The 15,291-nt window shown below is 36.3% G+C and overlaps 1 protein-coding gene across 1 annotated transcript; it reads left to right on the plus strand.

The window, feature by feature from the left end:
- The first annotated feature begins 1,385 nt into the window (after positions 1-1,385).
- Positions 1,386-15,037, plus strand: Noc1 (Nucleolar complex protein 1). The gene is made up of 15 exons (XM_071594076.1): positions 1,386-1,593; positions 1,677-1,785; positions 1,872-2,054; positions 2,146-2,435; positions 4,127-4,272; positions 4,395-4,530; positions 5,376-5,587; positions 6,913-7,060; positions 7,189-7,398; positions 10,045-10,392; positions 11,150-11,307; positions 12,354-12,547; positions 13,814-13,857; positions 13,962-14,160; positions 14,281-15,037. Exons 1-15 carry the CDS (start codon positions 1,465-1,467, stop codon positions 14,418-14,420), a joined length of 2,646 nt encoding a protein of 881 aa, XP_071450177.1. The 5' UTR covers positions 1,386-1,464; the 3' UTR covers positions 14,421-15,037.
- Positions 15,038-15,291: the final 254 nt, after the last annotated feature.

Raw genomic sequence — 15,291 nt, forward strand, 5'->3', positions numbered from 1 at the left:
GAGCTACAATATGGTCTGTAATGAAGCTCTTCAAATAATAACTGGGATACAATCGATAACGTTCTCAATAGAGGAAAGAAGAATCAAGGCACGGATGAAGCAGATGGAAGAGGCTACTCCGGTAGATGTAGCTTTGTCTCGAGCTGAGAAATAGAGAAATAACAGGAATTTCATAAGACCGTATTTCCTGGATGTGGGAACGGGAATGGAAAACCTTAGAAAAGGGGAAAACAACCAGACAATTTTTACCTAGCGTAAAAGAAAGAATGAAGATCAACTTTAAAACTTACAAAGGTATTACGCAAATTTTAACGGAGCACGGGGAGTTTAGATCATACCTCAAGAAAATAGGGAAAAAAAGGAGGGGACGTGTGAATGTATGATGGAGGACACGGCAATACACAGAGTCCTTTATTGCCCAATTTATGCCAAGGAAAGACGCGAACTGGAGGCTATCCTTGGATATTTGCATAACGTCCAACAAATTGGGATATATCTACCCAAGGGACCAATTAGGAAAATATTGGAAAGATTTATCAACAAAAGATAAAGTAAGAAGGGGAGAGCAACGGAAAGGAATGACATGTAACTCATATTTTGTATTTGTAAAATTAACGAAATTGTACTGGGGGTTGAAACATAAGGCACCCCAAAAAACTGAAATTGAAACAATAAATTGCCCGATTCTGCTCGAACGGGCCCAATTATTATTATTATTATTATGTTCTTTATTTTGGTATCACTAGTTTCAACATTTAGGTGTCATCATCAGATACAAAATAGTCGAGTTTTGGTCCATTTATACACCATTCTTGTTGGGGAAGGGTGGGTGAGAAAGGAGGAAGAGGAGGGGTTGTGATCGGCCTTGAGGGGAAGGAGGAAAGGGGTGTTAAGCATAATGAAAGACGATTAGTGGGGTTCACAGTGGATGGGGGGGGGAGGTAGATAGGTCTTGCGTGAAGTATAGGCATGCTTCCAGCTTGTTGCCTTCCCATTTCGTGGACGATCAGATTGTTACCGTGCTTCTGCAAGGTAACTGCTGCGATATTTTAGGGTATTTTAGGGAAACAGCTGGCTTCAAACGGCTTAATATCGTGCATTTATCTTTTTACGTTGGATTCCCTCTTGACATATGACGAGAGCAAATGTACGTCGGTGGCACGTTTACTACGATTTCATTACAAAACTAAGCATTAAAAATAAAATCTCTCTTTCCTGCTATCTTTGATTTAATTGGCGAAAATTATAAATACCTTTTCTCAATGCCTTCGCCCGGGGCTTATTGGTTTCATGATTTCAACCGTGGCGCATTCAAAATAGCCACCCAAATGACAATTGAAAGACTAAATTTTCATTCGTTCAGTGGAGTGGGGAGCATGCTGGCACCGTGCAAGTAGTGTAAACAAGACTGTGTGTTAATTTGAAGTAGTTCTAGGTTATTTGATCAATTGTAATTCGTATAAAATGAAAATCTCGAAACGTGAAAACAACCTCCAAAGCAAGAAGAAGACTTCAAAACAGTTTGCTTCCAAAAAATCGGAAAATCCTGATGCAATTAATATTACATGTGGTCAAAAGTGGTATGAGACGGAGGTTAGAAAGAAAACCATTCAACGAGAAGTATTTATCAGTTGGCAAATTCAGATCGTTATACTAAATACCGTTGTTATTATCAGGTACCCCAGGATCCACAAGATTTCCCGTCTGTCTCCCGCGACGTTGTAAATAAACTCAAAAATGAAGCGAAAACAGCAATGGAAATGGAGTGTGTGAAGCACAAAGAAAGTAAAGAAGGCTTTGAATTGTATTATTTTCTAAATTTTGCTTAATTCTTGATTATTTGGTATTATAATTTATTTACGTTTTCACAGAGATGTCTTCTAAGCCAGATTACAAATGGATGTCTACAATTATGTCCAAAGGGACAAGTTCTGATAAGATAGCTTCCTACACAGTAGCAATCCAAGATTCGCCTTTGCAAAGTTTGCCCCTCCTGCAAAATTTGGTGGGGATGGTTAAAATGGGGAAGAGAAAGGATTGCTTTACGGTTATAGGTAATGATTTTGCGTTGAGTGTCGCACAAAAATAGTTCATTTCGTTAATATAATTTTAATAACAAAGGTGGATCATAATTATTTTTTCCAGACACTTTGGCTGAACTTTTCTTAGAAGATTTAATTCCGAAGAAATGGGAGAAACTACGCCAATTTTCTCAACGCCCCCATGCTCTTTTAGAGTCCTTTTCAAATGGCAAACCATCTCTGAGGAGAAAAATTCTGCTTTCTTGGCTCTTTGAAGATGAGCTTAAGAGAATCTTTTCTGACTTTGTGGCTGCTGTTTGCGAAGTCGCCGCAAAAGATTCTATAGAAAAAAACAGAATGCAAGCCATTGCAGCATTACACAATTTGCTAAATGGTACATCGGAGAAAGAGGACGTAAGTTTTGTGTTACATTCGAATATTGAAATTTGCTTATATGCCTCTGGTGCATACTGCATTTTACCATTTTTAAGTTTCCGGAGTTCTCATACATTCTCATAAAAAAAACTATAACTGCATGTAGGCATAAATGTCCTTCAAATTAAAATCTCAAGCGCCTCAAATGAAATAAATTACAATTAGTTATGGAGAAGCTAGTTAAGATGATGATTTTCTGTGTATTTTTTGCCTTTTCTATTCGTAAGACTAATACTTTATCTTTTGGTAAGACTATGGATACCTTTTTCCTAAGTGCAATTGCTGTCATGGCTTTTGAATTTGGTAGTCGCTACCAAAAACTTCTCTCAAAAATTCTGTGAAGAATTACTTTGCCTTAAATGTAAGGTTAAGTGTGTTCCTAAATGAATTGCTCAGGGAACCAGTGAAAATCGTATGTCACTTAAGGTTTCAATGCATATTCTTCACCTTAAAAAATATATATTTACATTAGCAGAAAAGTAATGGTGAATGAAGAAGGACATCAAATTGTAAGTTATATGAGATACATTGAAAAATGGTCATGTTTGTCTGTGATTTTCAGGCATTGCATAGGTACCTAATTAGATTAAAGAGACCCATTATTTCTAATTACATTCAAAATGAGATTCTCTTAAACTTAATACCCTTTCAGTGTTATGAAATTGATGGAAGCAATGCATTAGTTCATTTTTTTATATTTCTCTGTCATTTATTAGATACCTAGGACTTTGATAAGCCTAGAACTACATGAGTGTCTGTCTCTCATTCAGAACTAAGGTACCCACCTACATAGAGCATACCCACTTCATCTAGAGTATACCCAAGGATAAATTGATAGTTGTACATGTGATTGAGCAGGGTAATCATGCTTGGAAAAAACGTCTGCTTTCTTTGTTGTGAAAAAAATCAATTTTAAATTATGGATTGGCGTTATCCATAGTGTAAGGCATGTTGTCATGAAAAATAGTCATGGTGTACTGATGCTCTCATGGGTGCTGTCATTTGCTGACGTAGATTATCTGCGACTTCTCGCCACTTTTTCATTTCTTGGACATTCTTCTGTTCATTTAATTTTTAAAAATTTCTATGGTAATTTTTTCTGATATGGCATGTCATCACTGTGGATAATGCTGCCTGGTGAGGGGAACATTCTCCTCTATAGAATGTAGGCCCCAGGTTCGTTTCCCATGAACTTTGGACTCCTGAAGTATCATTCAAGCTGTAATTTTTCAGATGACTGATCTTCCTGAGAAACCACAGAAAGGAATTTTGAATTTTAAACTCCTTTGTATGGCTTAAAATGAGGTATGCCTTCCCCTCACCTCTCAGTCCCAACTATCAGGTTGAATACTTGAAATCCAACCACAGGATAGGGGAGCCTTTTACCACTAATCAGTTTCCCAGAGGGCTCTAGCAATCACAAAGCACCACCACTTGTTTTTTTCGATGAAGTTGTCCAGAAGCATCGCCTGAGTTTTGAACCCATGGCTTTTTCTCATTACTCGAAAGCCCCAACCATCATGCCAAATATATATCTGGTTTGAAACCTTCAGTGTGCATATTTTGCTATATTTGAATTAAATAACTGTCTTTTTATCAGTGAGCTTGGGTCACATGATCAATTTGCCTTGCCAAATTGCTCTTTTATGTAATTATTTTCATTCCCACAGGTCATATTAACAAGCCTGGTCAATAAATTAGGTGATCCTAATCTTAAAGTGGCATCTAAGGTAGTCTACTGTTTGAAACAGTTATTGCAAAAGCATCCCAACATGCAGGAGGTTGTGAAGGAAGAAATTGAGAAACTGATTTTCAGGTAAGATAAAATAATTATTTGCATTTTGTTCCGAACTTGTTAAACTGAATTAATTGGTGTTTTGTTGTTTAAAGTATGTGCTGATTGATATGTATTTATTGAAATTATGTCTTTATTGATAGGCAGAACATCAGCAGCAAAGCTCAGTTCTATGGCCTGTGCTTTTTGAACCAATACTATCTCACATCAGATGACCAAGAATTGGCACGTAGCCTTATCAAATTGTACTTCTCTTTCTTCAAAGCCTGTATCAAGAAGGTAATAATCCCAGCGTATCTACCATAGCATTTACAAAAATCCATATTTCTATGTTTTTTTTGTCCTCTCTTTCCTGCGAAATTTGGTCAATTCTTAAAAATGTATCAGATCTGCAATTGAAAGTGTTAACCTCAACTTAGATTCGATCCCATGGTTAAGTTTTTAAATATTTGAGTTATAAAGTTATATGCTCTGTAGATTTCTATTCACTCAAAGAAACCTGGCATTAGACATCTTACTGCACTTATTCTGTCACAAGTAATTGTGACATTTCATGAGAAATCTCAAACTATAGTCATATGTAAATAGTCATCAAACACTGTTGTGCCAACCATAGAGTCAAAGGAAATGTGATCTCGGAAATTAACAAAATGAAAACTATTGTGTACAAATTTCAAATATTTATAGAAGTACAACAGTTTAGGTAAAAATTGTCATTATTTCCAAGAATCAAGTGAATCCTTTCCGAATGGCAAGTGGAGCAATACATTGCTATAGTTATATAATTTTGATAAAATGACTATAAAAGGTCATTTTGCCAAAGTTTTTAATTAATGCAGTGTGTATTATTTCAGTGTGTAAGTTTCTTCTAGTTTAAATAAATAATAATAAATGTAGCTCAAAAAATGAAAACCTTAGAGAGAGAAACGTATGTATTCAAAAAGCTGTGTTTTATGGTCTCTTAGTGTTGTACTTTCTCCCTATAAATGTATTCACCCGTACTGTAAAAAGATGGAAGATTCCATTCTCTCTCATGTCGATTCTTAATTCCAGGACCATCTGGGCCTGAAGCTAATTTATTATCCATTGCACATTTAATTTTCTTTTCCGTGTTTGCTCTGCAGGGAGAATTAGACTGTAAAATAATGAGTGCAGTGCTGACCGGGGTGAAACGTGCTTACCCATTTGCCAATTTAAAGATGGACGATGAAGCCCTAGCTGACCACATGCAAACCGTTCACAAAATTGTCCATTTGGGAAGTTTCAACATCTCAGTCCATGCTCTGTCCCTTCTGTTGCAAGTGATGGATTTTAGCTCCGATGCCATATCAGACAGGTCTGTATCATGGCCTCTGTCAATCTGTAGTTTAAAAGTGTTAGCGACGTGCAGTGTTGGTGCTCCACCTATTGCCCTTTAGTTTAAATGTTTGCATTTTGTTGATGTCAATTATGGTATGTGTATAGATAATATTTCAGCAGACCTCTGATTATTGATGGGAAAGAGCCAGTAGATAAATGAAAATGGTGGCTAGTTTAATATATTCTAAAAACTCATTACGACAAAAATTTCTGGACCAAACAAATTAATTTGGATTGAAAAATCAGCATATGAAATAATCCAGCATATGCAGTAAAACTCACATTGCACTAACATGAAGAAATACTTTGGAAGGATGATCATAATGCAACTATTCCCATGACATTCATATGAGTAAATTACTTGTCTGATGCAGGGAAAATTTTTTATTGGATTAAAAATGTGATTAGAATGGGGGGGGGTGAGGAAAGAGGGGACAGAAGTGGATGGGATAATTAGAAATGCCTTTTAATGGGACCAGTGGGTAGTCTGCTAATGAGCAGATAACAGCCACTCCATATGGCATTATGGGTAATTAACTAAAAATGTTATTTTATGCCATTCCTACCTCCAATCAGAGTGAAATTATTAGCCAACCTTCTCTCAAAAATTACTCATTCACGTCATTAATCATTCTACCAAAATTCATTAATTGTTCACACACTTTGTGGTGCAGTCTTGTATTGACACTAAATTCATCAGTGTTCAGAAACTAATTACAATCATGCCTGATTTTCACATCACAAATTACTGCACTTACTTGATATATGGTTGCCTTCATTGATGCCTCCCTGAGCAAACTTCATCTCTAAGTGGGGATCGAGATGGTGTAGTGGCTAATGTACAGGCTTCCCACCGGGAGGTCCCTGGTTCAAATCCTGGAGACAAATGTTTTTTAGTGGCATCCTGATCCCTACTTAAAGTGCTTTGTGGAGAAGACTTTGAGTGAGTCCGACGTCCGTCAGATGGGACGTTAAACTGCGGACCCCTTGGCGCCTTTTGACAAGAAGAGGCTAATGCCTACGTCAGGTTTTTCTCCACCCTTCCTCCTTTCCCATCCATCCCTAATGGCACAAATGACGGCATAGCTGTCGGTCACCTCCCCTAAATACTACTACTTCAACTTTAAGTGCAATTTGCAGCAAAATGTTCACGAGAGTTGAATGGTATGAACAACTGTTTAGGTAATTACTTAATTTGTAAATGAGGTGAGGCTTAGCCAGGTGTGCTGTAGTTGGTCTGAAACCGTAAAGTTCAAACTGCTCCTGATACATTTCTTAATATGTAGTTGATTTCTATTTCAGGTACTACACTGCACTCTACAAAAAAATTATAGACCCTCAACTAGCGTCATCAAACCTCCAGGCCATGTTCATTAGCATGTGCTTCAAAGCAATAAAAAATGACTCTGAAATGAACCGTAAAAAAGCATTTGTGAAGAGATTTTTGCAGGTTGGTGAAAGTATAGTTGAAGACGTTTATACATAATTACGCATTCAGTGAATTGTACATTTAGGATTTTAATCTGCTTTATTTGTTATACTTCTTTGGGAAATATTTCTTTCTCTGTTCCTTTTAAGGTTTGCCTTTATGTACCTGTGCCACTGGCTTGTGGAATCCTGTATATGATATCAGAAATTCTAAGAAACGATCATGATCCTCAGTTGTTGATGTTCCATGGTTCGTCAGGAGTGAATGAGGATAAACCTGATAAAGTGGTCCAAGTGTTAGACGAAGATGATGATTATGAACATTACGAAGACATTAAACTTGAGGAAGATGCAGAAAACGTAAGCACACTTGATAGTGAAAATATTTTATTTTCAAATATTCCTGTTCAGGACCCAAAATCCAGAAATTATTTGGCTCATAGATTTATGGGGTGGAGTTCCTTTACTACTGTACTGTGAAAAAGGCTTCAATGGCATCCAATTATAATTAGTGAAAACATTTTCATCTGCTTGCATGTAAGGAACTTAGTTTTTTTTGTTAATGTCTGATAAAATACATTAATTATCCACTATCGCATCAAACTTCAATCAATCAATGTTCCAAGGCGTTATGAGCCAAATGTATATAAATCCATTTGAATGAGTTTCAATTCTCAGAGAGCATATCAATCTCTAAATTGTAGGTATAATTGTTAAAAGATTACCCTAGATTGTGTCACACTTGGCAACACATTGGGGAAGAATCTTACTTTGTTGTGAAGCCTGTAGATTGTGCCAGAACCCCTAAGAGTCGCGAGACTGAATGATTGCCCCCACTGATGCCAAAGCCCGTATGTTGGATTTGTTGCCAATAGGGCTGCTTCTTCAATCTTAAGCGAATACTATGTTTGCAAATGTTGTACTTCATGAACTAAAAGGAACTAGCTACGTTTTTCTCATTTACAATTGACTATGGAATCAAGACAAGTCAAAATGTGCCCCTTTTATGCAAATAGGGTTTAAAAAATTTGAGTTTAGGTATCTTGAACTTTCATGGTAGCTCTGTTTATGAAATAAGAAATGCATGGTGATGTGGATTAATATTAGTAAAATACTCCACCAGTAGTACCTGTGGTATCGAGTAAGAGGGTTGCCATTTACATGTTAAGCCTTGACAACACTAAGTGTTTTAGGTGCCATCTGATGTTTCCATCTGAAAGTTTGACCCTTTTTGAGCTAACTTTCTTCAGACCATTTTGTCGTTTGATCATAACTCGTGTTATTTACGGTGACTCGAAAATTTTGTCTCGGCAAAAAAATGGAGTTAACTCGTGAACACTTTCATGCGATGATTATTTATGACTTTCGACATGGATTATCAAGACAGGAGTGCATCGATCAACTTACGTCCACTTTTGGCTATGAAGGCCCATCCTTTGCCACTGTGAAACGCTGGTATAATGAATTCCATCATGGCCGCCGTTCGCTCAGCGGCGAAAGTCATGAAGGTCGTCCAAAATCAGTTGATGTGCCAGAAAACATTGATGCTGTGCAAGAACTATTAGAGGAAGATCGTCATGTGACTTATCGTAAGATTGAGGCATCCTCGAAGATTAGTATGACGAGCATCAATAAGATATTGCATGAACATTTAGCTGTGGAAAAAATTTGTTCCCGTTGGATCCCGCATAATTTGACAAAAGCTCAGAAAGATGCTCTTGTCAATTGGTGCAAAGAAATGCTCAACAAATGCAATTACGGTGCATCAAAAGCTGCGTATGACATCTAGACCGGTGATGAATCTTGGATATATGCATAGGAGCCCGAAACAAAACAGCAATCCAATGTATGGGTCTCCCAAGATGAGGCGATTAAATAAATTCGTGCACAAAGCACATAGAAGCAAACGATCGCCTGTTTCTTCGGAATAACTGGACAGGTGACAACCGTACCATTAGAGCAACGTAGAGCCGTAAATTCGGAAAGGTACACGAGCATTTGTTTGTCAGAAGTGCTTGGTAAAATACGGAAAAAGAAGCAGCAACGAAGGATCATTCTTCATCATGACAATGCAAGCTCTCACAGATAGGCTGTAACAATTACCTATTTGACTGGGCAAAAAGTGGAACCTCTGCGCAGCCCTGATTTAGCTCCAAATGGCTTCTTTTTATTCCCATTTATCAAGAAAAATTTGCGTGGACAATATTTTTCAGAGCCTGTAGAAGCCATTGATGCATTCAAAATCCATGTTTAGGAGATACCTCAGTCGGAGTGGAAAAAGTGTTACTAAAATTGGTTTGAGCGCATGAAAAAGTATTTTGATTATCATGGAGAATAATTTGAAAAACAATAAAGCCATTTTCAATAATAAATTACTGTCTTTTCATTACTAGGCTAAAAATATTAATAGTATATTATATTAATATAATATTAACTCTTGTACCAGGCATAACATGGCCCATATTCAAAGTAAGCATGCTCAGTACAGTAATCGGTAATTAATTTGTTTTTCTTAATATTCTGGTGTGGAAATCAAAATTATGCTAATGTTGCTTATTCATTAAAATATTTCATGTTTAAAAAAAAAATTAAGAATTGGTGCCTAAAATCAGCCACATCTTATGCCATTATTTGAACATAAATTTGCATTTTATATCAGTGCTTGTAATATATTTGGCTGAAAGTGAAGTCTTTTTAAGTAAATAATGAATATAATTTGTTCTTTCTACGCATAGAGCCAAGGTTGTGCTGACCTGTTTGCCATATTATTATTTTATCTTTCAATGGTGAAGTCTGTCATGTCAATTTCTGGTTTGGAACAGGAAATATGGCCATGTATGTGGGTTAAATAAGGTAAACTCATTGCTTCCTTTTTACTTTCTAAATGAATAATTCATTCTCGAGTGGGTGGATTCAACTGAGCTGGAAAAAAATGAGTATTTTTGGAATAACTGGCTCAGAATGTTATGTGACTGATAAATTGATGTAAAGCATTTATATTGCCAGGTTGAGGTGAAAAATGAAGAATTGAGTGTCCATCATGTGAAGGAGGAGCCATGTGAAACAGCAGAGCCTTCATGGGTCCACCGGCCCAAACATTTTTCAAGTGAGAGGGTGACCATGAAGAAGTTAACCAGTGGCTATGACCCCAACCAACGAAACCCACGATTTTCTTTAACATCTGGTTGTACTTACACAGAACTAGTTAGACTAAGCCGTCATTTTCATCCAACAGTTGCACTGTTTGCTCAAAAAATATCAAAAGGAGAGCACATAGAGTATAGCGGTGATCCATTGATAGACTTTGGACTCCTAAGATTCCTGAACAGATTTGCCTTCAAAAATCCTAAAAAGGTAAATATAATAAGCAATAGAATAATAAGGAAAAGTCTCGAAGCAATGGAAACAATTTGTCTTAATCAATATTTTGTTATGTATTTTGATTATGTGATATTTTTTCTTTGCTGTAAAGGTGTCATATGCACATGAAGGATTAAGTACTTCCAGTTGATTGACCTATTTATATATGTCACAATTGTAATCATTTAGTGTTTCTCGGATGGTACACTCTGGAAATGAGAACATTTCATGTTGTTTAATGCGCAGGTATATTATACCCCAGGCACTTTGACCCAAGTGGTATCTTTCGCACATTTTTTCCTTGAAGAATTTATGAGTATCTTTACATTCCAATCTCCAGTTCAAGCCTAGTTGGTGCAGGTCTATTGAATTCTCTGCTGATTATTGTTGAGGGGGTCGAAGTTGCATGCCAAGGGGGAAACCATTATATCTGGGGACTATATGTGTATACAATTGACAGAATGTTACGAGTGCCTTGCCTAAGTTTTTCAGGAAAAGCTTATAAAATGCTTGAAATTCCTAAAATAATCATCTATTAATATTGCCCAGTGGTTTACAGTATTGGCCGGCCAATGGTGCCTAATTCCGTCATAATTTCTATAGAGAAAGATAATGACTTGAATTTTGGTAGTGGGAGGGAGAATTGAAGCCACTTCCCTTTCCACTAAATGTTATTATCAACCAATCTTCAAAGAAAATTATTACATAATCAATTTAGGTATCTGTCTCATGATAGCTAATTTTTTCACAGGCCAGTCAGGTTTTTAACGAAGAAGGAACACCGGCAAATGTGTTCTCAAGAAAGAATACTTACATTCCCAAAGGTCTTAAGTCTTTACCAGTCACCTCCGGAAGTTACCTTAGTGAGAAGGAGGAAAACATACCAGTTGATGAAAGGTTTCTGTACAAGTAAGTATAGTATTTATAAGGGTTAAAAGTTTTCCCTTGGGAAATATGAAGTTATATTTCTCCTTATTTTGATAATGTCACATTAATAAATAATGTGGTAAGGAAAACATTTGTAGATAGAAACTATAAAGGTTTTTGGTATGGCTGTCTAATTTCTAAACATTTGCCATCTTTTTTTGTAAATAAATTGAAAAGATATTTTATATCATGAAATTAATAAATTTGTATTAGGAATATGCAAATTCTTTGCGTGAGGTTGAATATAAGTTGTGAAACAAAAGATTATTGTGTTTGAGAATCTTAAAGAAAATGAGTATAATGATGGTTAGTGTGGCATTGTCCTGAGAAGCACTCTCTCCATTACAGGGAAAGGGTCTAAGTGAAATGTAAACTGCATTTTTTTTCTGAAGATTTTAAATGTAATGAGGTCAAATGCCAATCAACCATGTCAAGGTGCTTCTGCCACTCAACCACAAACTTTACCTGGCCATGCCTGAAAACTAATAACTGAGCTTCATTGCCTGCATGAGAGCATTGGAGCTGCTTTGTCACCATTCATCAATTAACCATATAGGCTCATGTGCAGCTTTTCTTTGCCTGTAACTGCCAAATAAGAAGAATAAGAACCAAGAGCTTACACAGTTCATTAAGACAATCCAATTTGCTTCAAAATATACATTAAATGGAAAGACTTAAGCTGTTTAGTGTCACTTTAATAAGGGATATTTTGCCATTGGAGAATCTTTTTATTATTGATATTCAAATTAATAATGCATTTTTGAAGCCTTGAATTCACTCTAATGAAATCCTCGTAAATTCTGGCGGATTGGTCCAGGGTTGGGGATATTGTCACATTCAATCAAACTTAATATGCTTATTAAAAGTAGGTTTTGGATGGACCCTTCCAACAACTGATTTGGGGTCGTGAGATTCCTGTAATGAACAACCTTAAGTCGTGTTCATACACTGTGCCCACTCCAGGAGGGCAAAGTGCGAATTGCACATATGATTGAATTTAATGATTGAACTCCACTCATTTTCAATAGTTACATACATCAAAGGAGACATAACAAAGTAGCAGTTAAGGAAAAGGAAGACAGTGACAATGACAGTGTTAACAGTGAGGAATTTGAGGAAGTAATGCACAAGTTCCTTGGTGGAAAGAGCAAAATGGACATGGAAGATGAAGATGACTTGGACTTTGCTGATGGTGTGAACTTCGACGATGGTGATGAGGAAGGTATTATCACATTATTTGTATTTAGTTGTTCACTAGATTATCAGCAATATTGCTTTGGAAACCCAGGCTATCATGGAGCTTGGTCCAGCCCCTAAATAATAACTAGAGGTACAGGTGAGACAAATACCACTGTTGATTACTTTCACATGTTAGTAATAGTTTAGTTTATGCATGTGTGAAAGCACTAAGTTTGATGGTCAAAGCACTGGTTTTCCATGCATGCATCGTTTATACAAAGACATTGTGTCCGTGATTAGTATTATTATCAGGAATGAAAACCAGTCGACCTTGTTTAGATCTCTCCTTGCTGTCGTCCAATGCATAAATTCACAAATTCCATGTTTAAAAGTTTTAGTTCAAGAAAATTCATGATCACTGAATAAAAACTTGGTATTTTTTCCCCTAAAAACTTCATTATAATACTATCGGTTTAATGCATAGGTGTCATCAGTTATGATGATGAGACTTGGTGATGTCGCCTATGCGTCGAAACCGGTAATAACATAATAAAGTTTTTTGTGTGAAAAAATATGTACCAAGTTAATGAAATTAAGAATACAAAGTAACTTTCCACTGTCCTTTATTAGCGTACAACCGGTTTCAACGCTCAAGCATCATCATCAGGTACTTGACGCTTGAGCGTTGAAACCGGTTGTGTGCTAATAAAGAACAGTGGAAAGTTACTTTGTATTCTTAATTTCATTAAAATGAATTTCCACAAGGTTGAGCCAGAAACAATTGAATATGTACCAAGTTTATTTATTCAGGGTATAAGTTCACATTTATATGATCCCCAGAGCACTGCTCTGTGCTTTCTGTTTATCCCTCAATGGGCACGCACCGGGGGCAGGGAAAAAGGTGTTGCCTTCATGTCTTCCTGGTGAAACTTGGTGATACTAGTTAGCTCAGGAAAGTGGTTTGCACAACTGCATATTACTCTTCCAATCTGCTCATGCCCCAACATTCTCACACCGTTGTTCGCCCTCCATGTGAACGTGAGAGAGAAATGGATGCAACTCATTCACGAGTGGGTAATATAATTAAAGAAGACAAAAGCCAGAATAAAGGGTGGTAATAATATTACGAAATAAAGTAACATTTCCATTTAGGTAGCTGTGAATCTACAAACCTCCATAACTTATGCTGGTTCTTAGAATATATACACAATTTGCTCTTAATGTTCATAAAAATTGCCTTTTGTTGTTGGCAATTTTTTCATGCGAAAATTTTAATTTGCATTAAAAAATGTCTTTTCATTTCATTTAGGTCAAGATGTTGAAAGTAATTCCAGAACAAAAATGAATAGAAAGGTATTTATCTCTTTGGTGTCTGTTGAAATTATGTTAGAACTAACTATGCATTTATAAAGTTAACGATATAGCTATTAATGTTATTATGGTTGTTTTCAAAATAGATTAAAACCAAAAAGAGGAAAGCGATTGAATTTGAAAGTGCAAACAGCAGTGATAGCGAGGAAAGTGACGCTGAAGGTGGTGATGACATGTCAAAAATGTTTGCATCTGCTGAGGAATTTTCAGAAATGTTGCAAGATACTGGTTCATCTCAGCTTAACCATGCAGGGTCCTCTGGGATGTCCAACAAGGATAATGCAGGTAAGAGGTTCACTGGATGCTGCTAGACATGTCTCCCGATTAAATGGTTGTTTTGGGTGATTTCAATGGAAAAGATAAGCCTACTCCATGAAGTAATGAGACCTAACTTTATATTTTCAGCTCTTAAGCAACTCCGGTGGGAGGAAGCCAGAGACAAGTGGGTTAAAGGTGTTGACAGACATGTCAAAAGATCTGGAGGTGGTATGTATGGCAAGAAGCACAAATTGCCGAGGAAAAAGACCAAACTTCGAAGAAAATAAGGATATGTTCCTGTGTGTTCCATCTTTGAAAAAATTAATTATGTGTATGAAATTTGGAAAATATAATTTAAAGTGTTGATAAGTTTTTATTTTTATATTATGTTGATCCTGAATCATGTCAACTTTAAGCGTAACATGTACTAGTTACTATTATAATTTCATCTTGAAATTAAATTTTCCATCTTTCAAAAGATTCACAGTGATTTTATTGATGTGGATTATGATATTGTGAAAAACTGTGGCCTCATGAAAATGAAGTAGGTCTTGTATTGTTGGAATGAGGAACTTGGCAGTACAAGGCGTGATGAAATAGTGTCACAGCATGGACATAAACCATAAGATTTAAATTAATGGTGCTGTTTACTTCCCAAGAGGCCCTTTCCAGTGCCTCACTCCTGGTACTGGCAAATGCATGTTAGAAAGACCACCCGAGGGATTTGTGTCGTTGCTCATAGCATTTAGTATGATGCAATCTTCACCCCTGAATCTTTTGTGCCAATTATACTTTTTGGGATTTAAAAAATTCCAGGAAATAAGGCCTGTTGAGTGCAGAAGCTGATGGACATATGTAATTTAGAATTTTTATGTATTGGAGCAGAAATAGAGACGACATTGTTTTCATGATGGGATTGAATTTCTTATTGCAATAAATAGTAAACAGAAATTTAATGCATTTTAAATCAACTAAATAAACTGGAAAATATGAATGTTTAACGATGTGCAATGTCTTGGGGAATCGTTTAAAATATATGTTTAATGGGACCAGATGGAGACTTCACATTCCCTTGTAGGCAGGCGCCTGTCAAATTGTACATACAATATCTCCTCCGATTGACATAATGATCATTGGCATTCCTGACACTGTATTAGT

This window comes from Hetaerina americana, unplaced genomic scaffold (assembly GCF_022747635.1).
Source record: "Hetaerina americana unplaced genomic scaffold, ioHetAmer1.1.p SCAF_6, whole genome shotgun sequence".
NCBI lineage: Eukaryota > Metazoa > Arthropoda > Insecta > Odonata > Calopterygidae > Hetaerina > Hetaerina americana.

What these genes read in the sequence shown, in the direction of transcription:
- Noc1 (XM_071594076.1), top strand. Translation starts at nt 1,465, where the DNA reads ATGAAAATCTCGAAACGTGAAAACAACCTCCAAAGCAAGAAGAAGACT. An exon ending in GTGTGTGAAGCACAAAGAAA is followed by an intron (nt 1,786 to 1,871) that starts GTAAAGAAGGCT and finishes ACGTTTTCACAG; the next exon opens with AGATGTCTTCTAAGCCAGAT. An exon ending in GGATTGCTTTACGGTTATAG is followed by an intron (nt 2,055 to 2,145) that starts GTAATGATTTTG and finishes TATTTTTTCCAG; the next exon opens with ACACTTTGGCTGAACTTTTC.